At 34.5% G+C, this 24,275-nt stretch overlaps 1 protein-coding gene across 5 annotated transcripts in view; it reads left to right on the forward strand.

The window, feature by feature from the left end:
• GRIK2 (glutamate ionotropic receptor kainate type subunit 2) overlaps positions 1-24,275 on the forward strand; it is a 659,820-nt gene that overhangs the window by 394,220 nt on the left and 241,325 nt on the right. For all 5 annotated transcript variants that reach the window (XM_058734822.1, XM_058734821.1, XM_058734824.1 and 2 more), the window contains exons 8-10: positions 244-387; positions 2,769-2,876; positions 17,952-18,065. In XM_058734822.1, the coding sequence (XP_058590805.1) occupies positions 244-387; positions 2,769-2,876; positions 17,952-18,065 (366 nt within the window). The remainder of the gene's footprint in view (positions 1-243; positions 388-2,768; positions 2,877-17,951; positions 18,066-24,275) is intronic.

Raw genomic sequence — 24,275 nt, forward strand, 5'->3', positions numbered from 1 at the left:
GAAATTGGGTTATTACTTCAGGAAAGGGAAGACAGGTCAAATGTTCTAATGGAGCTGATGTAGCAATTGATAACAATACCTTATTTAAGAGAACCAGATCATGGGAAATATTGTTTTCTCACTTACATAAAGATAAACTGAGTATATGTTTCTCTTACCTCTTCCTTCTCTCCCCTTCCAAACCTTCTGTCATGGGTTTCACATGTTGTATTGACTCCATATTTCCTTTTTCTTGGCTTTCAGACTGACGCTGCTCTAATGTATGATGCGGTGCACGTGGTGTCTGTGGGCGTCCAACAGTTTCCCCAGATGACAGTCAGTTCCTTACAGTGTAATAGACACAAACCCTGGCGCTTTGGGACCCGTTTTATGAGCCTAATCAAAGAGGTATGTCAGGAGAAGCACATGTGCCTGTTCTCTTTTGTCCTCAAGGTGAATGATTTGAGATTAGTTCAGTTTTCTTCACAGGTGAACTTTTATCTTTTAATTAAACTTACTTTCTTCCTCCGTACAAGCAAAATTAATAATTTTCAGCTCAGGTCATGATCTCACAGTTGCGAGTTTGAGCCTGGCATTAGGCTCTGTGCTGACAGCTCAGAGCCTGGAGCCTGCTTTGGACTCTGTGTCCCCCTCTCTCTCTGCCCCTCCCCCATTCTCTCTCTCTCTCTTTCTGTCTCTCTCTCTCTCTGTCTCTCTCTCAAAAATAAATAAAAACATTAATTTTTTTTAAAAGAATCTCCAGTTCCTTGGCAAAGAATACCTATGAATTTTCCTTGTGTAATTTTTAACAGATTCTCAGATAGGTGAAATGACACTCCCTGAAGAATATGTAGTTCATTTATTTGTTTCACATTCTACATTTACATCTGGTTTAAAACTGAACATCAAAGGGCTGCAAACATAGTGCACAGACTTGGCTAGTTGAAGAAATGCTTTCTGAATGCAGCATATGAGTACTGAGATGTGTGTTCAACAGTCATATAAGAAAACAGTTGTATGAAACTTACTATTATATTTATTGTAAGGTGTTGCTGAGGACCTTGTCCATTAAATCACACAGTGTGCCTCTTTATGAGGACCAACAGGAGACACTCCTCTCAGGTTTCACTGCCATGAAAAGTTTCTTCTCCTGGGCAGTTGGTATGTCTTAAAATATGGACCCTATGTATTGTGTTTAGATCACATTTTCTTCATTGCTTTGGTCACTAGGAAGTTCAGAGTTAAATTTGTGATTCACTGTTATTAGTTGTGCATTTTCACCTGATGAGTGTTTCCTTATACTGCCTTTATCCCAGATTTGTTTTACTATCCTACGCTTCTACTTCTGTACTTTTTTAGTGTTTATTTATTTTTGAGAGAGAAGCAGAGTGTGAGCTGGGGAGGGGCAGGAAGAGAAGGAGACACAGAATCCAAAGCAGGTTCCAGGCTCCGAGCTGTCAACACAGAGCCCGACGCGGGGCTCGAACTCACAAACGGTTGCGAGATCATGACATGAGCCGGAGTCAGATGCTTAACTGACTGAGCCACCCAGGCGCCCCAGTACTTCTTGCTCACAATGTCTATTTTTGTACTAATATGCATTTTTGTTAATCACCTGAGGTTATTATTTTTGGAAGAGTTTGGGTTAACAATATTTTTTTCTTCCTTATTGGAGACTGGTTAACACATGTTTAAACTCAGTGATGACATGTTGTAATATGTATGTAGATATGTATTGTAATATTTTCTGTTTTATTTGTAATTTATTAGCCTAAAACTGTTTTGTCATCCCTATACATAAGTACAGAAATACATGGAACCTAAGAAATGTGATAATGATATCCATTTGTAGTGCTTATTGAAATGTTACCTATAATCTATTTGGTTTTATTTGTTTGGATCGTGGTGTATATTCTTTCAAACATTTAACTGTAAGTATACACTACTTAAAGTTTTCATATATAACTATTTTTCTAAATTATTTCTAAATGACAAATATGGAAAACATTAGTTTGTCTATGTAGCTAGCAGAATGAGAAAACTTTTTATATTAAAACTAAAGCTCAAAGATTTGTTTACCTGTGATGGGTGAACCCATTGTATAACTGGAAAATTTTATTTCCACTTCCTACTACATGGAAAGCTCTTTTTACACGAAGTATAGTTAGATATGAAGTAATTTGGATATGTTTCTCCCAGTCTCACTTAAGGGAAAATAAAGTAATAAGTTAATTATTCTAAGAGGAAAGTGCATAATTGAAGTTGTATAACATAGGTTTTCCTAAATTCATTTTCTTTCCTTGTAATAAAATAAGTTTATGTTCATATTAGTATGAATTTAGGAGTGGTATTTTATAATAGTAATTCTATTTGCAATCTCCAGTGAGACATTGACTATCTCATTTATTATAATATGTAACTAAATTATTCTCAGTTTGCTGAAGGAACTTTGCTATTTAAAACATAATCTTCAAATTTCTCATAAAAAGTTATGCCTATAAAGGGCATTATTTAAAATGAAAAATTTGTAATAAATTCTGTATTGTGACTAAGATAATTTCTGTAGAAAAAAATCCTCTAAAGTTCAGAAGAGAAAAAAATGTTTTAAAAATTAGTAGTGATGTCAATTTAGGAGAAGAAAATAATGTTTGTTATTTTTTGTGTGAAAAAAATGTTTTATCTATCTTTCTTCCTTCCTTCCTTTCTTTCTTTCTTTCTTTCTTTCTTTCTTTCTTTCTTTCTTTCTTTCTTTCTTTCTTTCTTTACTAATCCATTTTCTTTCCCTGTAGGCACACTGGGAAGGTCTCACAGGCAGAATAACTTTCAATAAAACCAATGGCTTGCGAACAGATTTTGATTTGGATGTGATCAGCCTGAAGGAAGAAGGTTTGGAAAAGGTACTTGAGTCATTCAACTTATTTACTTAAATTATTAAATGAAAGATTAAATGGGAAGATATAATATGGAAATACTCCCTCTATTAGCCACATTTCATTGGCATTTAACTTTATTGAATAACTCTTAAGAATACATCTTCAATTTGTTATATTGAGTATAATAATGGAGACTTAGTATTTAAAGATAATGGGTGTCTTAAGACAATGAAATATTTTATTTTCTCACCCAGGTTTTTCTTATACCATGAGATGCATATCATCTTTATTGACCTTCAGATTTAATACAGTAGTTAAAAAATATTTATACTTTTGCTTGCCTAAACTTTCCTATTTAGAGCAGGTCATAAAAAAAGGATTAAATACAGAAGTATGTTCCCATAGCTGGGTCATATTCATGTGAAATGTCTGAATTCATGTACACAAAATAAATTAGGTATGAACATAAATACACAGAATCTTACTTGATTCTGTTTGTAGGGATTGAGGTAAGTACAGACAAGGATTACAGAATTTGGGTATATGCTTACTATAAAATATAGTAGTGTAAGTTTGTTTATATTTGTAATGCTTTCTTATTATGATAGACCCTATAAAGGAAACATTAGAGAATCTTTCTGTATGTTCTAATGTGGATTATAGACAGACTCTGAATATAATGGTTACCAGGTACATGTGATGATCAACCATTGTGATAAGCTATACATGTTGCCTTGAGATTTCAAAAATATTTTGTACACTCCTCTGAAATTTGAAATTTTGTTTTAATTAAACACAATCTTTATATTCAAGGAACTTTTTATTTAGAGTGATCAGATAACACATTTGTGAATACATACAATGGAAAAATGTTTCAAGCTTTAAAAGAGTGATGAAAGACTATTTCTGACAAAGGATATAATTAAGTATAGAGTCATAGTATATGAGGTACTTTGAACTAGGCTTTGAAGAATGGAGAATTATTGATTGGTAGAGATTGAGTCATTGCAAAAAGAGGTAATAACATGTGTAAACACATAGCATAGTGTTTGATTTAACATATGTATATGTATACGCACACTCAGTGGGATATAGAGCTAAAATGCTAGATTTAAGTCATAAAGTGAGCACCATGTTGAAATGTTTGCAATGTATACAATACAAATGCAAAGGCCTATGAGATGCATTGGAAGATATTATAGTTTGGTATTATTTTAATATGAAGCCATGAAGTTAAAACTATTCTGAGAGTGGAAGTGAGAGATGAAGAAAGAGTAACAGAAGGCAGTAACTGAATCTTCAGCAGTGTTGTTAGTTCAAGGAAGAGCAGAGCATTGGAACTATGATTGTGAGGAGTAATGGGGGAGCCAGGTGGTAAAGGTAGAAGGAGCCAATGATAAAAGCATAAATCAAAGATTGATGAAGAAATTAGTGGGGGAAATTGTCATTAGAGAGAAATTTGAAAAAAATCTGAGAAGGCACGTAAGGTACTGATATTGAGTGAAGGCAAGTTAAAGAGAAGGGGAATTAAAAGTTCAAATCAAAGGCTTCCCGTATCTTCAAAAATCAGTACATGAGTCATCAGCTAAAAGATGGTGGTGGGATTTAGATTGGTCAGATCTTAAGAATAATGGGAATTTTTTTGTAAATGCCATTGTGAGGGATTTGACTTTGAGTAGTAGGAGTAAATTGCTGCTAAGTAGCAAAATGTACTGATATTTTAACTTAGTAGAATGGTTAAGAAATCAAGGTGTGGATTCAGACAGAATTGGGCTCAAATCCTTGTTCAGCCATTTACTATTTATGGGCAAGTTTCTTAATCTCTCCAAAATAAAGTGTCTTCAACTACATCAGGGGGTGATGGCAGTAGCTAATTCAAGAAAACTAATGAGTCTTGCTGACTTTACTTTTACTTTGTCCTGAAGAATATAGTTACCAACCCATAGATGTAAAGACAGAGTTCCTACTTTGATAGAGTTCACAGTTTGGCAGGTTCAACAGATGTGATCCAAGAGTTTTAAATTACAATTACAATTCTATCACAAGTGTGTGAACTTCACCCTTCCACCCAAGTTCTCTGTGCCAAATTCCTCATCTCAAAAATTGTAGAGTGCAAAGGGCTTCCCTCTGGGACAGGCTGAAGTGAGAATATCATGGCCTCTGAAAGAACCTGTAAATACAATCTTTATAGGTGTCAAGGCTAGGAATTTAATTATCCTCAATTCTATTTTATCATGACTGGGTGAGGAAAATGAACAAAATAATGTGTAAAATGTTGGTTTTATCCATTACTTCTCCTCATGCCTACCACCTTTTCCTAGCTTTATCTTGGTCCAACACACTTCATTTATTCATTTGATTCTCTAACAAATATAGAGTGAACCTCTATTTTGTGCCCTCATGAGGATTATACTCTAGTGAAGGAAATCTGCCAATTATAAATGGACTCACAGAAGTATAATATAGGATTATGCAGTATTAAGTGTTAAAAATAAAGATGACTTTTTAATATGTCATGAAAATCATAGATTTTGGATCACTTTCTGAAAGGTGAACCTTAGGACTGAAACAGTTAATAGGAAGAAGTCCATGCTTCTGATGTTAACAACTGTGGAGCAGATAAACCAGAAAGGAACAGGTTTGTTTCCAACAGACAGAGAAAGGTGAGGCATGTTCAAAGATCTGAGTTTGGGGTTGAAATGTGACTATGAACACATTTTTTCCACTTAGTGCCCAGAGATCAAATTGAATATTTTCCTTGGGACCGTGATTAGAACCCAGCCCATTTAGCCATTGTCTAAGAAGGGTCACTAATACTGCACACACAGCCCGTTATGTCTTTCCATACACGCTCTCCAGGCCATGGGGGTGCCTGGAGAATAAGAATAAGGGGGTTAGGGGACTGTAGGTGCCATTCCAGATTTTGTCTACCTCAGGCAATAGGACAGTTCATTTTCTTTAAGAGCTTGGTATTCAACATTCAAGAATAGGAGAAGGAATATAAGAATAAGTAGTTTTCCCAGCTTGAATTCTTCTGGTCAGTTTGAAGAACATATTGCATATTCTACTTCCAGAATATGCTTAGAATCCATCTATTTCTCTTCACATCCATTGTTGCAATCATAGCCAGGGTAACTTTCACCTGGATTTCTACATCGGAACCCCAATAAGCCTCACTTTTCTACTCCCCCTTACAATTCATTCTTCACACAACAGTAGCTGGAGCAGTGTCCTTAAAAGTAAATCAATCCGTATCATTGCTCTGTTTAAATCCTTTCACTTATTTCTACTGCATTCTGATTAAAATCCAAATATAATTTACAAAGTACTGCCTACCTCCCCTCTCAACTCTCATCACCATCTTAGATGTTTTTTATGTTTTAATTACACTGGCTTTTGTTCATTTTTTACACAGACACAAAGCTTTCTCTATTACTTTGGCAGTAGAGTTTTCCCAGCCTGGAAAACCAACCCCTAGCCCTTTGCCTGGCTAACTCTTACTCATCTTGGGCAGGGGGGAGGGGGGGATGTCACAGATTAAATCTTTCTTTCTTAGATAGACGTCCCATAAGCCTAAGCAATTTTAAGTTTTTCATAGCGCCCTGTACTTTTCCTTCCTGGCACATATTACAGTCTGTTATTATGTATTTATGTGTACTTTTATGAAAAAAAATGACCATGTTCCTAGCCAGTCCTATTAGATAGAAAAAAAATTGCCCCCAGTCCCACTATTTACATATTCAAGGCCTAGCAAAGTCTTTGGCACAAAGTATATCCTCAAGAAATATTGACTTGAATGAATGAAGGGTCACGGTCACCATGAGAATCATGAAAGGTACTTCCCATAGAATGTTTATTCAAGTGTCTGGTGCAAAGTTATTTTCCTATGGCACAGCATTACAATTTTTTTTTCCAGGTTTGCCCCACACCTACACAGTGAGAACAGAGAAACCCAGTAGTTAGTCAAAGGGCTGGGGTTATGAGTCAAGGCTTCAAGGGGTACAGGATTTTAGAGTATAGGAGAAGGGAACACTGAAGTCTGAGCTTATAAGGATGCACAAGGCATCCCACATAGCAAAGTTTAATCTTGACATTCCAATTCTTATCAAAGAGTAAAAATAATTATTTATATAAGTTCCCCTTTTTCATCATATAAGTTTATGGTGTGGAAATAAACAAAGACCACTTAAAGGAGAACAAACAGAAGTTATTCAGAGTTTCCTCTAGCCACCATCACTTGCATTTGGCAGAGATGCAAAGGTGGGCTTGTCAGTGGAAAAGCTTTATTGTGGAAAAAGAGGCCTCAGATGTGTTCTGATTGGAGATTGTGGACATGAGGAAATGAGATGGGCTAATGAGAAGGGGGGCATTTAGGGTGATTGTGTGGAGGGCATATTTAAGCTTCTCTGATTGATCCTGAGTTGGAATGGTGGCAAAAAATAGGGAAGCTGGGGGTTATTGAATAACCCATTTTGACCCAGCCCAAATTGACCATTTTGGGCTGATGTCTTAGAGGTTGTGGTTTGGCTTCCCATGTTGTTTGCTCCAGAGGCTCATGGTCAAGTTCTATTTTCATACATGGTCAAACTGTTGTCTATTTGTATATTCAGTCTGTCTATGGAATTACTGAAGTTACTTGACAGAAGAGGAAGAAATAGAAAAAATAATAAGGTCAAGAAAAATCGACATTAGGAAAATAAAAATGTCTTCATAACTGACAATAAAATGAGGTTTTTTAGTTTATATTTTTTTGAATATGTAACCAGGATATGATTTACCACTGGAAATGGTTTAACCTTACTTACCTATCCTTTGAAGCTTATCTATGTCCTTAGGAAAGGCCAGGTTCATTTGGAACAAAAGACCTTATTAAATGGCATAAGATGTTAAGAAATATTGACATGTTCAATAGTCACAAGGACTCTATTTAGAGCAAAAACAATTTGAAGCTTTTACATAAGATAGGTTTGAATCGAGTTGATGACAATCCATGATAATAGTGCATTTCCATTGCAAGGTGAGTTATCTAGAGACCATTTTGGGGAAAATAACCACTTATACTTAAAAAAAAATTTCAAGAAACTACAACGCAATAATAAAATCACTTATACATCTGAAACTAGTATAACACTGTATATTAATTATACCTGAATTAAAAATAAATAAGTAAAATAATAATAAAATCAGTTAATCCTACCACATGGTTGAGTTGTCTTACTGAATGTGCTTTGTGACTACTATGTATGTTATGTGCTCTCCAAAAAAAACCCCAAAAATAAAAAAAAAAAACAACAACTACAAAAAAGGCTCTATTCAAATGAATTTTTATTGTACTAGAGAATACTAGCTTCCAAGTAGAGTGTTGAACTAAAATCATTCTTGTGTAACCCTCATGGCTTTTTTCCAGCATCAAACTTTGCTATTTGTTTTGGTTATTTTGCTGATGGTCTCTTGAATGTAATATTTATATTAAATGTAAAATAGAACTTGGAGAACAGAATTTTCTGTCTTCTCAGAGGAAAGAGTCTAATCCTTATGAAAAATTGGCTTTGTGTATTAATTTTATATTAATTTTGAAAAAAAACATAAGGCTAAAACCAATACATTTCTCTGGCCAGATACGGTACTAAGGAGCCTGGAAATGTTTAGGACTATGAACAATAATATGGTGTTTGCCTCAGCATGTTTTTATAATAAAATCAGCTTCTAACTTGTATATCCTTAGGGGAAATTTTGAAAAAAAACAAGTGGCTACAAAACGCCATTTTATGAAATCTATGTTTGCCAATTTCTACAAAGTTAAGAATTTATATATATATAATATTTATATATGTATAAATATACATATATAGTATATATAATATATATATAATATAAAGCAAGATAATCCATACTTGCAAACTTTTATAAGGTATAAAATTATCATATTTTACTTTCAAGTGAAGCTTCATTTCAACTTTTGACATCATTTTTATCTGAATATTTACCGCTTGCATTTGGGCCCACTTGTAGAAACTGGTGTCAGTAATCCATAGGCTTCTTACTGAAAACTCAAATATTTTTACAATGTATGAAGAGGGTGAGAATTAGTAGTGAAACCCTGCCTGCCGAAATTTACAGGCATAGATGTTCCAGGATCAGAACACGTTTCAAATTGCTTTTTGAAAAACTTTTTATAGAACATATATATTTTTAGAACAAGTGGTAATTTCTATGGAAGTCTTTACTATTGACCTTTCTCTTGCCTGTAGAATCCTGTACTCATTAACTCCCTATGAAAAAGGTGTCTGAATGGAATTTACAGTCTTCAAAATTTATCTAAGTGTGAAAATCCACACTAGATAGGTGAGAACTATTTCTTTGATAGACTTCTAGATACCTGATGCATAGTAGTTTTTATCTTTCTCTCTTTGATGGCATTTGATACATATATCCTGGTTCCCATGACAACGGTGACCCCCAACTTTCCCAGGAATTGAGATTTCTTTTGCTTCTCTGTAAGAAAGCAATGCTAATGGTGATGTCGACTAGTCAGAAATGTGTTGTTTGCTTCTTAAAAAGCAAAAATGCATCCTAGGCAGGATCCAAGCCTGAGGTTTTTCTTTGGAGATGTTAACCATTTAATTTGTCTAACTCTTATTTAGAATTCATTATATGCCCTATCTCACAACTGTACTGTAACAATATTTTTGGTTTGTGTGCCGGTATGTTTATAGTCACTATTTTGCTTGATAACTTTTAACCTTCAGAGTGGTAAAATATTTAAAATAACTATTTACAGATGATATTTATGTTTGGAAGTCAATTGGATTATTTTATTTGAGAGCACACAATTCCTTATTTTGGCCCATCAGAGAATACCAAATATTGACTTTTTTTCTTATTTTGGCTCATCAGAGAATACCAAATACTGACTTTGAATTAAGCATGTATAGTAAATATAATTTTTAAAGCATTGATTTGATTTTAATGTAATCTCTGAACTACATTTTTATTCTTGGAAAAATAGTCCTTAATTAATTGAACGTTACCACATTGTTATATTTGAGAATAGTTAATTAATTGATTCAAATTTTATTTAAAAAATAAAAACACCACCTGTCTCTAACTCTTTGTTAATATTTATGGTTGTCTCTGCCCTAGACAAAAATAAAAATCCTAAAGGTGAAAAATCTATGTTTAGATTAGTCATCCATTTCTGTGAGATGATTATATATTTACTGATTTATCGTCCTCATGTGAACACTGTATTTCTCAAATGGTGAAATTCCAGCCCCTGTGGAAACTGGTGGATAGATAGTTTTAGGAAAGTAATTGGGGTGTAACTGAGCGGTTCTTCGCATGGTCCTCATAGGCCAAAATCACTTACGTATGAAGGTAGGTCAGTTCCCAGGTAATTGTTCTTTACTATGAATTCTTCCTGGCATGCAGCAGATAGGCACTGCTGTGAAATGGTTCATGTTTATCTTTGGGACATCAGGTACCAATTCCAATTCTGTTACCATGTAGCCCAATAAAAATATGCAACCGTTAATTATTAGTAGTACTTTTATTGGACAGTAACGTAAATAACTATCTCTACTTTTCATTAAAAAAAATTCCAACATTAGAAGAGGTGAGGTAAGTAAGAGAAAAAAGTCTCTTATTTGCCTGCAACACTTAGCAAAACAACTACTGTATTGAAAACACTCTGTTTTCATTATTCTGTATCCCACTATACAGGCCTGACAACCTGACTTTGTAAAATATCTAGAAAGTACACTAGTTAATGGAGATATGTACAGTCCACCAGTGTATATTTGATCAATTGAAGAGAATATTCACCTCCCAAATATGAATTAGCATTTAATATCAATACATTCCTTATGCTTTCCATTTCTTGATACCTTCAAACAGTACTATCAGGGATGTCCCTTCTTCTAAAGGAATGGTAAATATCCTTCAGGCAAAGTATACTTAATGTGCCATATGTTTAGAAGCAACTAATTATTGAGGATATTTTTAAAACAAAAATTTTACGATGGAGACTCCACATTGCGCTAGGACTGTTTTAAACATAATGTTTAAAACATTTGCATATTCCTGATGGTGAAAGATGCTGAGAATATTCTCCTGTACCTGTTGGCATTCTATATCTTCTTTGGGAAAAAGAGTTAAGATTTTCTGCCCATTTTTATTTGGATTGTTTGTAGGGTTTTTTGTTTGTTTTGTTTTGTTTTGCTCTTGAGTTGAAATAGTTCTTTATATATTTTGGATATGAACTCCTTATCAGATGTATAATTTCAAAATATTTTCTCTCATTCAGTAGGTTGCCTTTTCATTTTATTGATGGTTTCCTTTGCTCTGCAGCAGTTTTTTAGTCTGATATAGTCCTATTTATTTATTTTTACTTTTGTTACTTTTGCTTTTGACATCAGATTTTAAAGAATTTTCCAAGACCTATGTCAAAGATCTCACTCCTTATGTTTTCTTCTCAGAGTTTTAGGGTTCCAGGTCTTACATTCAAATCAATCCATTCTGAGTTAATTTAGTAAAAGGCGAAAGATTTATGCGATCTGAAGAGAAACCAGAGTATGATTCTGAGTTAATTTCTATGTATGGTGTAAAATAGTGGTTTAGTTTAATTCTTTTGCATGTGGCTGTCCTGTTTTTATTGAAGAGACTGTGCTTTCCCCATTGTGTATTCTTGGTTCCTTTGTCATAAATTAATTGATCATATATATGTGGACTTATTTCTGGACTCTCTGTTCTAGTCCATTGATCCATGTGTCTGTTTTTTAAACTGGCACCAGACTGTTTTAATTACTATAGCTTTGTAATAATATACTTTGAATTCAGGAAATGTGATGCCTCTGCTTTTTATTTTTTTTCTTTCTTTCTCAAGATTGCTTTGGCTATTTGGATTGTGTGTGTGTGTGTGTGTGTGTGTGTATGTGTGTGTGTGTGTATGCGTGTGTGTATGCAAGTGGTTCCATATAAATTTTAAGGTTATTTGCTCTATTTATTTCAAAATGTCACTGGAATTGTGATAGGGATTGCATTGAATCTGTAGGTAGCTTTGGATAGTATGGCCATTTTAACAATATCAATTCTTCCAATCCATGATTATGGAATATCCTTCCATTTATTTGTGTTTTCTAGAATTTCTTTCATTAATGCCTTGTAGATTTTTTTTGGGGGGGTTGTGTATAGTTAATGCATAATGTTACATTCATTTCAGGTATGCAACATAATGATTCAACTTCTCTATACATTATGCTATCTATGCTTACCACAAGTATAACTACCATCTGTCACCACACAACACTATTATATTATCATTGACTATATTCTATATGCTGTGTCTTTTATACCCTTGACTTATTTATTCCATAACTAGAAGCCTATATCTGCCAGTCCCCTTCACCCATTTTGCCACCCCATTCCCACCCCTCATTCTCTCTGGCAACCATCACTTTGTTCTCTATGTTTATGTCTGATTCTCCTTTTGGTTTCTGTATTCATTTGTTTTGTTTTTAAGATTCCACATGTGAGTGAAATCATATGGTATTTGTCTTTCTCAGTCTGACTTATTTCACTTAGCATAATACTCTCTAGGTTCATCCATGTTGTCGCAAATGACAAGGTATCTTTTTTCATTGCTGTGTAATATGAGGTATATATGTATATATACATATATACACACACATATATATATATATATATATATATATATATATATATATATACACGTATATGCCTCCACTTCCTTATCCTTTCATCTACTGTTGAACACTTAGGTTGTTTCCATATCTTGGCTATTGTAAATAATGCTGCAATAAACATAGGGGCCCATATCTTTTTGAATTAGTGTTTTCATTTTCTTGCGGTAAATACCAAGTAGCAGAATTCTTGCATCATATGGTATTTCTATTTTTTAATTTTTGAGGAACCTGCATACTGTTTTTCACAGTGGCTGACCAATTTACATTCCCCCCAACAGTGCACACGAGTTCCAGTTTTCTCCACATCCTTGCCAACATCTGTTATTCTTATATTTTTGATTTTAGCCATTCTGACAGGTGTAAGGTGATATCTCATTGTGGCTTTGATTTGCATTTCCTTGATAATTAGTGATGTTGAGCAACTTTTCATGTGTTTGTTGGCCGTCTGTATGTCTTCTTTGGAGAAATGGCTCTTCAAGTCCTTTGCCCATTTTTTAATTGGGTTGTTGTGGGTTTTTCATTGGTTTGTTTATTTTGATTTTGGTGTTGAGTTGTGTAAATTTCTTTATTTTATATATTAACCCCTTATTGGATATAATCTTTGCAAATATCTTCTCCCATTTAATAGGTTTATTTTTTGTTTTGCTGATGATTTTCTTCACTGTGCAAAAACTTTTTATTTTGATGTAGTATCAATTGTTTTTTTTGTTTGTTCATTTATTTATTTATCTATTTCTTTATTTCTTTATTTTTATTTTGTGTTCCTTGCCTTAGGAGACATATCTAGAAAAATGTTATGTCAGCTGATGTCTAGAGAAATTGCTGCCTGTGTTCTCTTCCAGGATTTTTTATGGTTTCAGGTCTTACGTTTAGGTCTTTAATCCAATTTTAGTTTATTTTTGTGTACAGTGATAGAAAGTAGTTCAGTTTCATGCCTTTGCATGTAGCTGTCCAATTTTCCCAGCACCATTTATTAAAGAGACTGTCTTTTCTCCATTGTGTGTTCTTGCCTTCTTTGTCATAGATTAATTGACCATATAAGCATGGGTTTATTTCTGGACTCCTCTATTGTATTCCATTGATCTATGTGTCTGTTTTTGTGTTATGTCGTATAGTTTTCAATGTACAGATATTTCACCTCCTTGGTTAAATTTATTCCTGGTTGTTTTATTCTTTTTGGTGCAAGTGTAACTGAGATTTTTAAAAATATTTCTTTCTGGTAGTTTGTTATTAGTGTATAGAAACATAACAGATTTTTGTATATTGACTTTTGTATCCTGAAACTTTACTAAACTTGTTTATTAGTTTAATAGTTTTTGGTGGAGTCTTCAGAGTTTTCTGTATATAATATCATGTCATTTGCAAATAGAGTTTTACTTCTTCCTTTCCAATTCAGATAATTTTTTTTCTTGTCTAATTGCCATTATGAGGACTTCCAGTACTGTGTTGAATAAAAGTGGCAAGAGTGGGCATCCTTGTTTTGTTCCTGATCTTACAGGAAAGGCTTTTAGCTTTTCAGCATTTAGTACAGTGTTAGCTGTAGGTTTGTCAAATATGGCCTTGATTGTAGTGAGATACATTCCCTTTGCACCACTTTGTTGAGAGTTTTTTCACTCTACTTAAAACAACTCTGTGAGGTTAAGAGTACTTAGATATTTTTATTTGATTTTGGAGCTGAAAAAAGTACTTTAAAGACTTGATTAAATAATATAATGAAAAAATTGTGTTCAGAAAATAGATTAAAACAGAAAAAGATTGTCTTGAGTTAGCCATGTTTCTTGTGATTAAAACAAAATAAACCAAAACTCACTGGTGACAATTCCCTCAAGCAATAGAAAGTTTTGAATTAGACATTCCCCATATACTTAAAATCTAGGGATCTTGCAATTTTTTTGATTTAAAGTTTATGCCACTGAAATTTTTGAAACCTTATAATAATCTGTTCAGAAGCCTTGATTTGTAGAAGGGAATACCTAATATTTATGATTATAGGAAATTATGGATTCATATACTATGAACCAGAACCCCTCCATCCAGAGACAGAGAATGAAACAAGATAAATATATTTAGATGAGTGGACATATGGCTAAATTATTTTTTATGGAAGTAATCATAGAGGATGATGATAAGCAAAATTGGGAATATTTGTATTAGTGATTTGGGTAGAAGGTTGAAAAACTTAATAGTTTTAAGGATGTCATTAGGCAGATGACAGTGGGAAAATGATGTTTGCCAATGCTTTGGCTGGTAGAATTGCACATCTGAAAAATCTAGCTATGTAGCCAATAGTGAAAAAAAAAAAGGGAAAGAAAATCTAAGAGGACAAATGTGTAATAGGTATTAATTATAGACCAGGGGCAGAAAAATGCCAGTCACTGCAAAATCTGATCTGCAGATGTGTCTTATTTAGCCAATGGAATTTGTTTGTTTGTTTATTTGTTTATTTATTTATTTATTTATGATGTTGAATTTGAAACAATTTATTTATTTATTTATTTATTTATTTATTTATTTATTTATGATGTTGAATTTGAAGCAATTTAAGCAGGTCAGCAAGCATTCTAGGTTTTACATTATCCTCTCTTTCCCCACCCAGTTTCCTAGTAAGGCCTCTATCAGCTGTAGTGATGCCTTACTGGGACCTAAAAGAATCACCTACTCTGGAAGCATGCAGCCTCAAAGCACAGCTGTCAGAAGAGCAGGGTCTGGACTGTGACTGTTACGTGCTATTCTGCCTTGAAATTTTGTGAAATTTAGAAGTTGCATACCTTTGCCTGGAAACTCTTACTACTGGCTTATGTCCTTTTTCTTCACACATGGATGTTACTGTCTGGCCCCTGAAGGCTTTACATTATTGACCCTAAATTACAATTTGACCGTCTTTATGGCATCATGGTAGTCATAGTCTAAAGTAATTTAATTGACCAGTAGATAACATACTTTGGAGAGAATGCTGATATCAGTATTTTTTTCTTACTGTATTATTTGACTTTGTCCTATATTGACCCAGACATTGGGAACGTGTAGTTTTTAATGGTAAGAGGAAAATTAACTCAATGTAAGAAAATATGGCAAGAAAAATTTTTTTAGATATCATTAAAAAATTATGTTGAGGGGCGCCTGGGTGGCTCAGTCGGTTAAGCGTCCAACTTCAGCTCAAGTCATAATCTCATGGTCCGTGGGTTCGAGCCCCGCATCAGGCTCTGTGCTGACAGCTCAGAACCTGGAGCCTGTTTCAGATTCTGTGTCTCCCTCTTTCTCTGACCCTCCCCTGTTCATGCTCTCTCTCTCTCTCTGTCTCAAAAATAAATAAACGTTAAAAAAATTTAAAAAAAAATTATGTTGAATCCCTTGTATAGTTAATGTGTTTTTGAAAAAAATATATACTTGGGGGAATGCCTAGGTGACTCAGTTGGTTAAGTGTCCAGCTCTTGATTTCAGCTCAGGACATGATCTCATAGTTCATAGGACTGAGCCCCACACTGGGATCTGTGCTGACAGTGTGGTGCCTATTTAGGATCCTCTCTCTCCCTCTCTTAGTGCCCCCCCCCCAAATAAATAAATAAAATAAAATCCTTTTAAAAAAGAAAAATTATATTTGGGTTTTCACTTAAATACAACTTTTAGAATGGCTTACTTATTCTTCTTATGAAGGACAGAAATTAGTAATATTTCTATTTTTGTGCTTCTCCAATTAAAGGGAAAAAAACATCTTAATAGGTTACTGAGAAAGATATGCAAATGAAAAAAGAGAGGAAAAAGTAAATGCAATGAAATATAGAAATATAAAAAAGATTATAATAATCAAGTTGGATTAGGTTGTGCTAATTAGACTTTTTTGTAACATATTTAGGTAGACCAAGGTAAATATTACCTGCTAAATCAGTGTCACTTTTAAAATTATTTAATTTATATAAAAGTTTTATTTTATTTTATTTATGTATTTTTAAAAGTTTATTTATTTGAGAGAGAGAGAGAGAGAGAGCACACATGAAAGCTGGGGAGGGGCACAGAGAGAGGGAGAGAGAGGATCCCAAGCAGGCTCCATACTGAAAGCAGAGCAGGGATCTATCTCAGGATGCTGTGCAATCATGACTTGAGCCAAAATCAAGAGTCTGATGCTTAACTGACTGAGCTGCTCAGGTGCCTACACAGCTTTGTTTTAAAGATAAATTGATAGGGGCGCCTGGGTGGCTCAGTCGGTTAAGCGGCCGACTTTGGCTCAGGTCATGATCTCGCGGTCCGTGAGTTCGAGCCCCACATCAGGCTCTGTGCTGACAGCTTAGAGCCTGGAGCCTGTTTCAGATTCTGTATCTCCCTCTCTCTGGCCCTTCCCTGTTCATGCTCTGTCTCTCTCTGTCTCAAAAATAAATAAATGTTAAAAAAAAATTTTTAAAAATAAAGATAAATTGATAATTGATAGTTTTCCTCTCCTTTAAATAGACACATTGGTCATTGGTGAGAGGGATATGGAAAACAAATTTTACTATTGATGACTTCTAAGTTTGAGAGGGTGGAGAAAAGAACTACTGAATTAAATCTTCTTCCACCTTTGTTCTTCTTTAGTGCTGACCATTGTTATATGGCAGGGCAATGGTGCAGGTTTACATAAACCACCCAATCTATGCATTCAGTGGCATTCTGCACTGATACATGTCTCCCAGAGGTGTGCTGTATCATTCCATAGGTTGTGTTCAGGGGGTATAAAATTTCTGAACACTGAGAGTGTATGGCCTAATTATTAGAGAGTATCAGTTAAATTAAAGTACATATTAAAACGCATACAGATAGAAGTACTGGAATTGGTTGTTCAGATGAGATTGTGCTGTAATGTCTCTTTGGAGTATTTTGAATGCTGCAAAGGTGTATTTTTAAAAGCTCCAAAGGCAATTTTGGGTAAGATTTGCTCTATTGGGGGTCATGCAAAATACCAATCAATGCCACTTCCAAGCTTGCCTTTACCTATTAATTTATCCTGGATTCCCAGGTTTTGCTCCTTTAGCTTTGTCTATATAACATGGCATGTTATCTTTGTAATGAGAGGATGAGATAGATCCATTACAGTAAAAGATATGCACTATTAATGAGTTTCTAGCCAGCTATCAAGGTATCATCAAATGTGGTTTATCTTGGTGAATGAAAGTTCGAATGGAAAATTAAGCTCCCATACTGACTGTAGAAGTGCAGTGGATCATTTTGTTCTTTAATGTTACACTTCACTGGACACACTTCACAGAGCAGTGAATCATGCTTAAAACAAGCAGCCTTTACTTTAGCGACAGCAGATAATGCAGCAGAGGTGAATAATAAGTGTTAGCAGTCTTAACTTTCTCTTACAGTGCTTTCTCCCAGGTGCCTGATGGACAATTTACAAAGTACATATGCTATTTTATAGATTGGAACTTGGGATCCCGCCAGTGGCCTGAATATGACAGAAAGTCAAAAAGGAAAGCCAGCCAACATCACAGATTCCTTATCCAATCGTTCTTTGATTGTTACCACCATTTTGGTAAGTATTTGTTTTCCCATTTTTTTTTAGATAAATGTAGATAAACATGGAAGTGGATTAAAAATGGCATTATAATTTGAACAGTAAGGAACAGAATGTAATGTATTTTACAGTTATTTAGCAATTACTGTATAACAGATAAGTCAAGGTTAATTTAGCCAGTTTTTATTATGTTAGTCTTCAATGATGTAACTTGTATTAATGTTTGGGATATTTATATTGATTAATAATACAACTCTATATATTACTAAAATGTATTATATTTGTACAAAATGAGTTCCTATTGAATAATTTTCAGTGTTAAGATTTAAAATATGTATGGACATGCAGATGTATATGGTTATGTGAGGGGCTACATGTGAACTTTGCTTCTGCTTTCACCTCCTGAAAATATATTTTAGAGAGCCTGTAATTAACTTTTCAGGATTTTTCCTATTGTATTCCAACCTTGCTTTCAATTGTCTTCATCATGGAAAATCCATCTCCCTAATAAAATTAGGTGACAAGTGCTTTCTTAAACCAGAAACATTTTCACCAGCAACAGAATTAATACAGATGCGCTGGATATATTTACCCTCCCTATAATGATATATTTTAATTAGATCCTATAGTAATATTTACCTATGCCTACTATGTCATTTGAAATGGGAAGTTTAATTTTAGAATAAACAAGGACCTCTTATATAAAATTAAGTCATTACTTTCTACCTACAGAATAAGCTTATCCATGCTAATTCTTGTGTCTTCCCAGGTAGTTGATAAGAATGTGAGATTAATGTTCAGAACAAACCACCATACACTTTTAGCATTTATATAATTTCTATATTTGATTTATGGTGGAAAGCAAGCCAGGAGGAATTGATAATCTTGTTCTTTTATTAACAACAAGGGATGTCACATCTTTAGGCATGTCAGAATAAAATAGCTTGGGTTAAAGACTCTTGATAATGAAGCAAAGGTGGTAATAAAGAAATGACACTGATGGAAGTTCATAAGTTTTTTTAATCACTCCCTTGCTAAGAACCTCAGTGAATACTGGGTCTCTATCCATCATATCTAAACTTCCTAAGTTCTCTTCATATCTCCCTCTCTTTTCAAAGGTAACTCTCATGCCCACCAACTCACTGGCCTTGTCCTTCAGTTGAAATGCTCTCACAAGATGCTAATGCATCTTTTTTCTGCCTGTATGTCCTGGACCTCATTACCTCCTGCTAGGACTATGGCAGTAACCATGAAATTATCCATTTGCTGACAGCCTTTTTCCCTTTGCAATGTACCCTACTCCCCATTGTAATGATCTGTCATTTTCCCTGCTTATAATGCTTTAGTGGATCCATATTGACCATTAAAAATTGCCTAAAATTTTGGGGCACCTGGGTGGCTCGGTCAGTGGGGCGTCTGACTTCAGCTCAGGTCATGATCTCACAGCTTGTGAGTTCGAGCCCCACATCAGCTCTGGGCTGACGACTCGTAGCCTGGAGCCTGCTTCGGATTCTGTGTCTCCCTCCCTCTCTCTGACCCTTCCCTGCTCACACTCTCTCTCTCTCAAAAGTAAATAAACATTAAAAAAAATTTTTTTTAAACGTGCCTAAAATTTTGACCATATGTTCAAGACGTCCTACAGTCTTGTTTTCTCCCACCTTTCCATCCTCATTTCCTATTATGCCCTTTCAGGAACCCTGTGTTTTAACTTACCTGGGGTAACCAGTTAACCTATTCCCATGATTGTGTTAGCCCTATTCTTTTGTCTGCAATATGTTGCTTGCCATTTCTGAGATTTGATAGTACTTGTCAGTACTTTATATTATTTAGGATTGATATTATACCATTCTTTACCTATTTCATGTGTGCAGTATTTCTCCAAACATCACTGAACACTTCTTTGAAGAATAGGATCTATGTCTCCTATTTTTACATCATATGTGTCTCTGCAATGCTCATAAAAAGTGTTATATAGGGGACATTTGTAGTCTTCAGCAGTTGGCACTTCTTTCTGTGTTCTCCTTGATCCACAAATTCCCAGATACGTCACTTATCTTACGGCTCCAAAACTGCTCACTTCTTTACATCTCCCTGTGAGAATCCTATTCATCCTTCCAGACTCATCTCAAATGACAACCACTCCATGAAAATATCTGATCTCTCCATTAAGTTCTGTGTACGTTGTGGGGTGTGGAGGGATGTACACTTTATGTATCAGAATACACTATAATGGCAATTATGCACTGTTTTTTTAGAAAATTTGCATATCTGTGTTTCCACTTGAGATGAACATAAAGCCCATGATCAAATTTTACAGTTTTGATATCTCAATGTCAGGAAAAAAGTGTCCTAGGCATAGCAAGCACTCAAATATTTGTCAAATTAAATTAAGTAAACAGTATTTAATTAAATGGAAAATTAGAAGAAGTAAGCAACTTTTGAATGGTTATACTTAAATATTTTTCAACTGTGAAGGTTATTGCAAACTGCTTGTCCCAACAAAGCAGGTCGATTAAGGTGATCCATATAATTTCTCAGTCTTAATTACTCATGGTTATTTTATAAGAAGTGTTCAGACATCTTTCTCAAGCATAAACAATTTTGTGTCTATTGAAACAAATGGCACTTAATCTTAGCTTTATATTGAAACCAGAAATAAAGCCTTTTAAAAAGTACTTGTACCCAGAACACATTTCATACCTTTTAAAACAGTATCTCTGAGCTTTGGACTTGGGAAATCTTCATTTTTAAAAAACTTCCATAGGTGATTCTGATGTATAACAATGATTGAGAACAAACTGCTCAGATCATTACTCTGCATAACTAAGATGTAAGATCAACTATGAAACATACACTAACTTACATTAAAAAAAATAGGTTATTGGGGCACCGGGGTGGCTCAGTTGGTTAAGCATCTGACTTCCATCCAGGTCATGATTTCACAGCTCATGGATTCAGTTCTGAGTTGGGCTCTGTGCTGAGAGCTCACAGCCTGGATCCTGCTTCAGATTCTGTGTCTCCTTCTCTCTCTGTCCCTCCCTGCTTGCACTCTGTCTCTCACTCTCTCTCTCTCTTTCAAAAATAAATAAACATTAAAAAATAGTTTATTTCTATTTTAGAGTATATCCCTCTATTGGTCTCTAAGTGATTCTGATATTTACTAAAAGGAAAGTCACTTTGTTTTTATATCACTTATTGAAAAAGTTCTTGTTCTGAATAATCTGATCATAAGATATCCACAATTGAGAAAAGAACATGTTTGAAGAGACTAGTTACCTTATTTAGTAAGCATTATGCTTGATAGAATTTACTGATAGTTTATATTTTATAAAGCGGTATGATCATTTGATTTATATTCGGTAATTTTGTCCTTTTCTGTCTTGGAAAAATCTAAGAGGAGTTTCTGGCTGAGTTGCGAATAATGGTATCCCCACAAAGAGAAGCTGTGGAGATACCAAAGAGAAGTTCACTTCTGCTTCTTGTTCAATATTCTTATTAAGATATGTGCCTTAAGAAAAAACAGTGAGGTATTCTAGGATTTGACATTTTCAGTGTGCTAATCATAATCGCTCCATTTCTCTTGCATTTATTTTTATTTCTTCCTTCATTTAATGAATATGTACTGAATGATGATTGTGCGAAAGCTTTGTTTGCTGGGCAAAACACATATGGTATTTGCCCTCAGGGAACTTAGAAAATGGTGAAGATTCATAGGGAAGTTTACACACACACACACACACACACACACACACACACACACACACACACATTACCTTCTGATTAAGATATAAGAAAAAGATAAGCAGAGTAATGCCTTTTACAGGATACTTCTGAGTTATCCTTGGAGCCAGGAGTGACAGGACAAGTCAGACAGGCCTCTCTGCAGAGAAATAGACAGCAGAGATCTGAAGTCTGAGAAGGAATTAGCAAGGTAGAGAAAAAGGAGTATTATTGGCAGAGGGAATAGTATATGCGAGGGCCCTAAAGCAGGAAAGATCTTGAAAAATTTGCAAAATGGAAAGAAAACCATAATGGCTGGTGCTGGTGCCTTGGTGCCTTTGTCTGCTTCTCAGCTTTATAAAATATGACACAGTCCATTACCAAAAAAACCAAAAAACGAAAAACAAAAAACCAACAGACACTTATTGCATGCCTGCTATGTGCTAGCCCTTGTTCAAAGCACTACTCATGTATTTACTCAGTCAATAGTCATAATAACCTTTTTTGATAGCATTATTGCTACTACTTTTACAATTAAGAAAGCTAATGTCTGGATTGCCTAAATAGCCTACTCATGGACACACAGCTAAAAAGTAGAATAGTGGGGTTTTAACCAATCTGTTTAGGCAACTTGGGCAACCAATACTATGTAATGAAAACTCCATTGGCCAACTATGGAAAAGTCTAGTAACTATAGTTTATGGCCAAAACAACATCTTGATTGAGAGAGTTTTTCCCCTAAAGCAGTACTTCTTATCCAGAAATCCTATATATGCTAGAACACTGTTTTGCTATTATGGGTGTGCCCCAAATGGCTAGACATTCCCCACCATGGAGGCCAAGATTAGATTACATTTGGTTGGGTATCTTGGCCCTCCCATTTCTCTCCTCTTTTAATGTAGCACTCAGTTTTCTTTCGGCCTCTTTAAACCATAATTTCAGATTTTTCTGGGCAATCAAAATAGTGTTGGGGTTTATCTTATTTTTTTCTGTTTAGAATTGAGATGGAGCATCTTGTTTATAAATATCTTTTACTCCCCTTGAACAATATAACCTATGCCCAATACATTGTATGGGTGCAGCATATAATTACATCATGGAATGATTCATTTTAGAAAGCCTTAAACATTTTTAAGTGTTTATTATTTTTTTGTTTAATTTTGAATGAAGACTTAGGATATCCTATAATTTGGAAATTTATGTAACTCCACCTGCAAGACTGGACCTAAAGCTTCGGTCTACTCATACCCTCTTCTTAATATACCTTATATTACTTCTCTGGCCTTTGAATTTCAAGTTCAGTTGCTATTAAAATTCCCTTGCTTCTTCTGTTTTTTGTTATTAATGGAACTAAAAATTTAACCTTAGAATCATGTTTTCATATTTGAGGAGTTTATTTCATAGCAACTGTTAAAACATAAATTCTTAATTACCAAAATGAATAACAAAAATACTCATTTAGAACAAGACATAGAGTGCTCTTAGAGAATAGCGTGTCCTATATCTTCAATTTATAATCTGATCCTTTTGTCCTCACTGCTATGGATCCACTAGCTAGGAGCAGCATCAGGTGACTGAATATTTATTTAACTTCATTTATTTACCACTGAGTTCTTGGTTTTCAGTAGATTTTTTCAGGCCTGTGTAAAAACGTTGAGTGTTTCCCACTGTGCTACTCCTGTATAATAATTGATTTTTGTCCATCAAGAGATTACTAACACTTAAATGCCACTGTACATGTTTTTTCCCTTCATAGCTAGTAGCACTTCAACATGCAAATGACTATGAATTTGGTTACTTTAGAAAAATCACTTCTCTTAAGAAGGTTCTTTCTTCTTGGTTGCTCAATGAATTCAAAAAGTGTGTTTGCATCTGCAACTTAGTCTTATTTTTTTATTTTTTTTCCCTATATAACCTCCTGGGTTATATAGTTCAGTATCCAGTTTACTTGCTTAAGCTTGTAAAGCTTTATTGTTACAGCCCACAGATACAGGAGGCTTATCTGGGAGCAAGCTTCCAAGGACAATGGGAAGGTTTCACAGTACAAAAGATGAAGTGACCGAATCATCCCCTAAATGGTGCTGCGGCTTCTGCCATAACATCAACAAAAGCAGATTTCTAGGGCTTCAAGTCTACCACTGCAATACATTTTCCCTCTGATTCTTCTCTTCCCATTGTCACAGATGGACTGTCAAGCACGTGGTTCTTCTTTATAAGCTGCTAGCATCCGGGCTTGGAAACCCAGATACTGCAGCTTCACAAAGAAAAAGGTTTTCATTCTTAGCAACCCCTACATCATTTCTAAGCAGTTTGAAACATGTATTGTGGAGGTAATAAGATCAAAATAATTTGAGAAAGATATAGTAAATATACACACACAAGTACTACTTGAATGTTAACGTCTGAGATGAGAGTGCCTCATTAAAACTCAGACTCCTCTGACCCTACTCCTGCTACCTGCTTGTTGAAAAGCAACCAAACCTTTTCTCACCATGTTGTTTCTTCTCT

The sequence above is a fragment of the Neofelis nebulosa genome, chromosome 6 (assembly GCF_028018385.1).
Source record: "Neofelis nebulosa isolate mNeoNeb1 chromosome 6, mNeoNeb1.pri, whole genome shotgun sequence".
In the NCBI taxonomy this organism is placed as follows: Eukaryota; Metazoa; Chordata; class Mammalia; order Carnivora; family Felidae; genus Neofelis; species Neofelis nebulosa.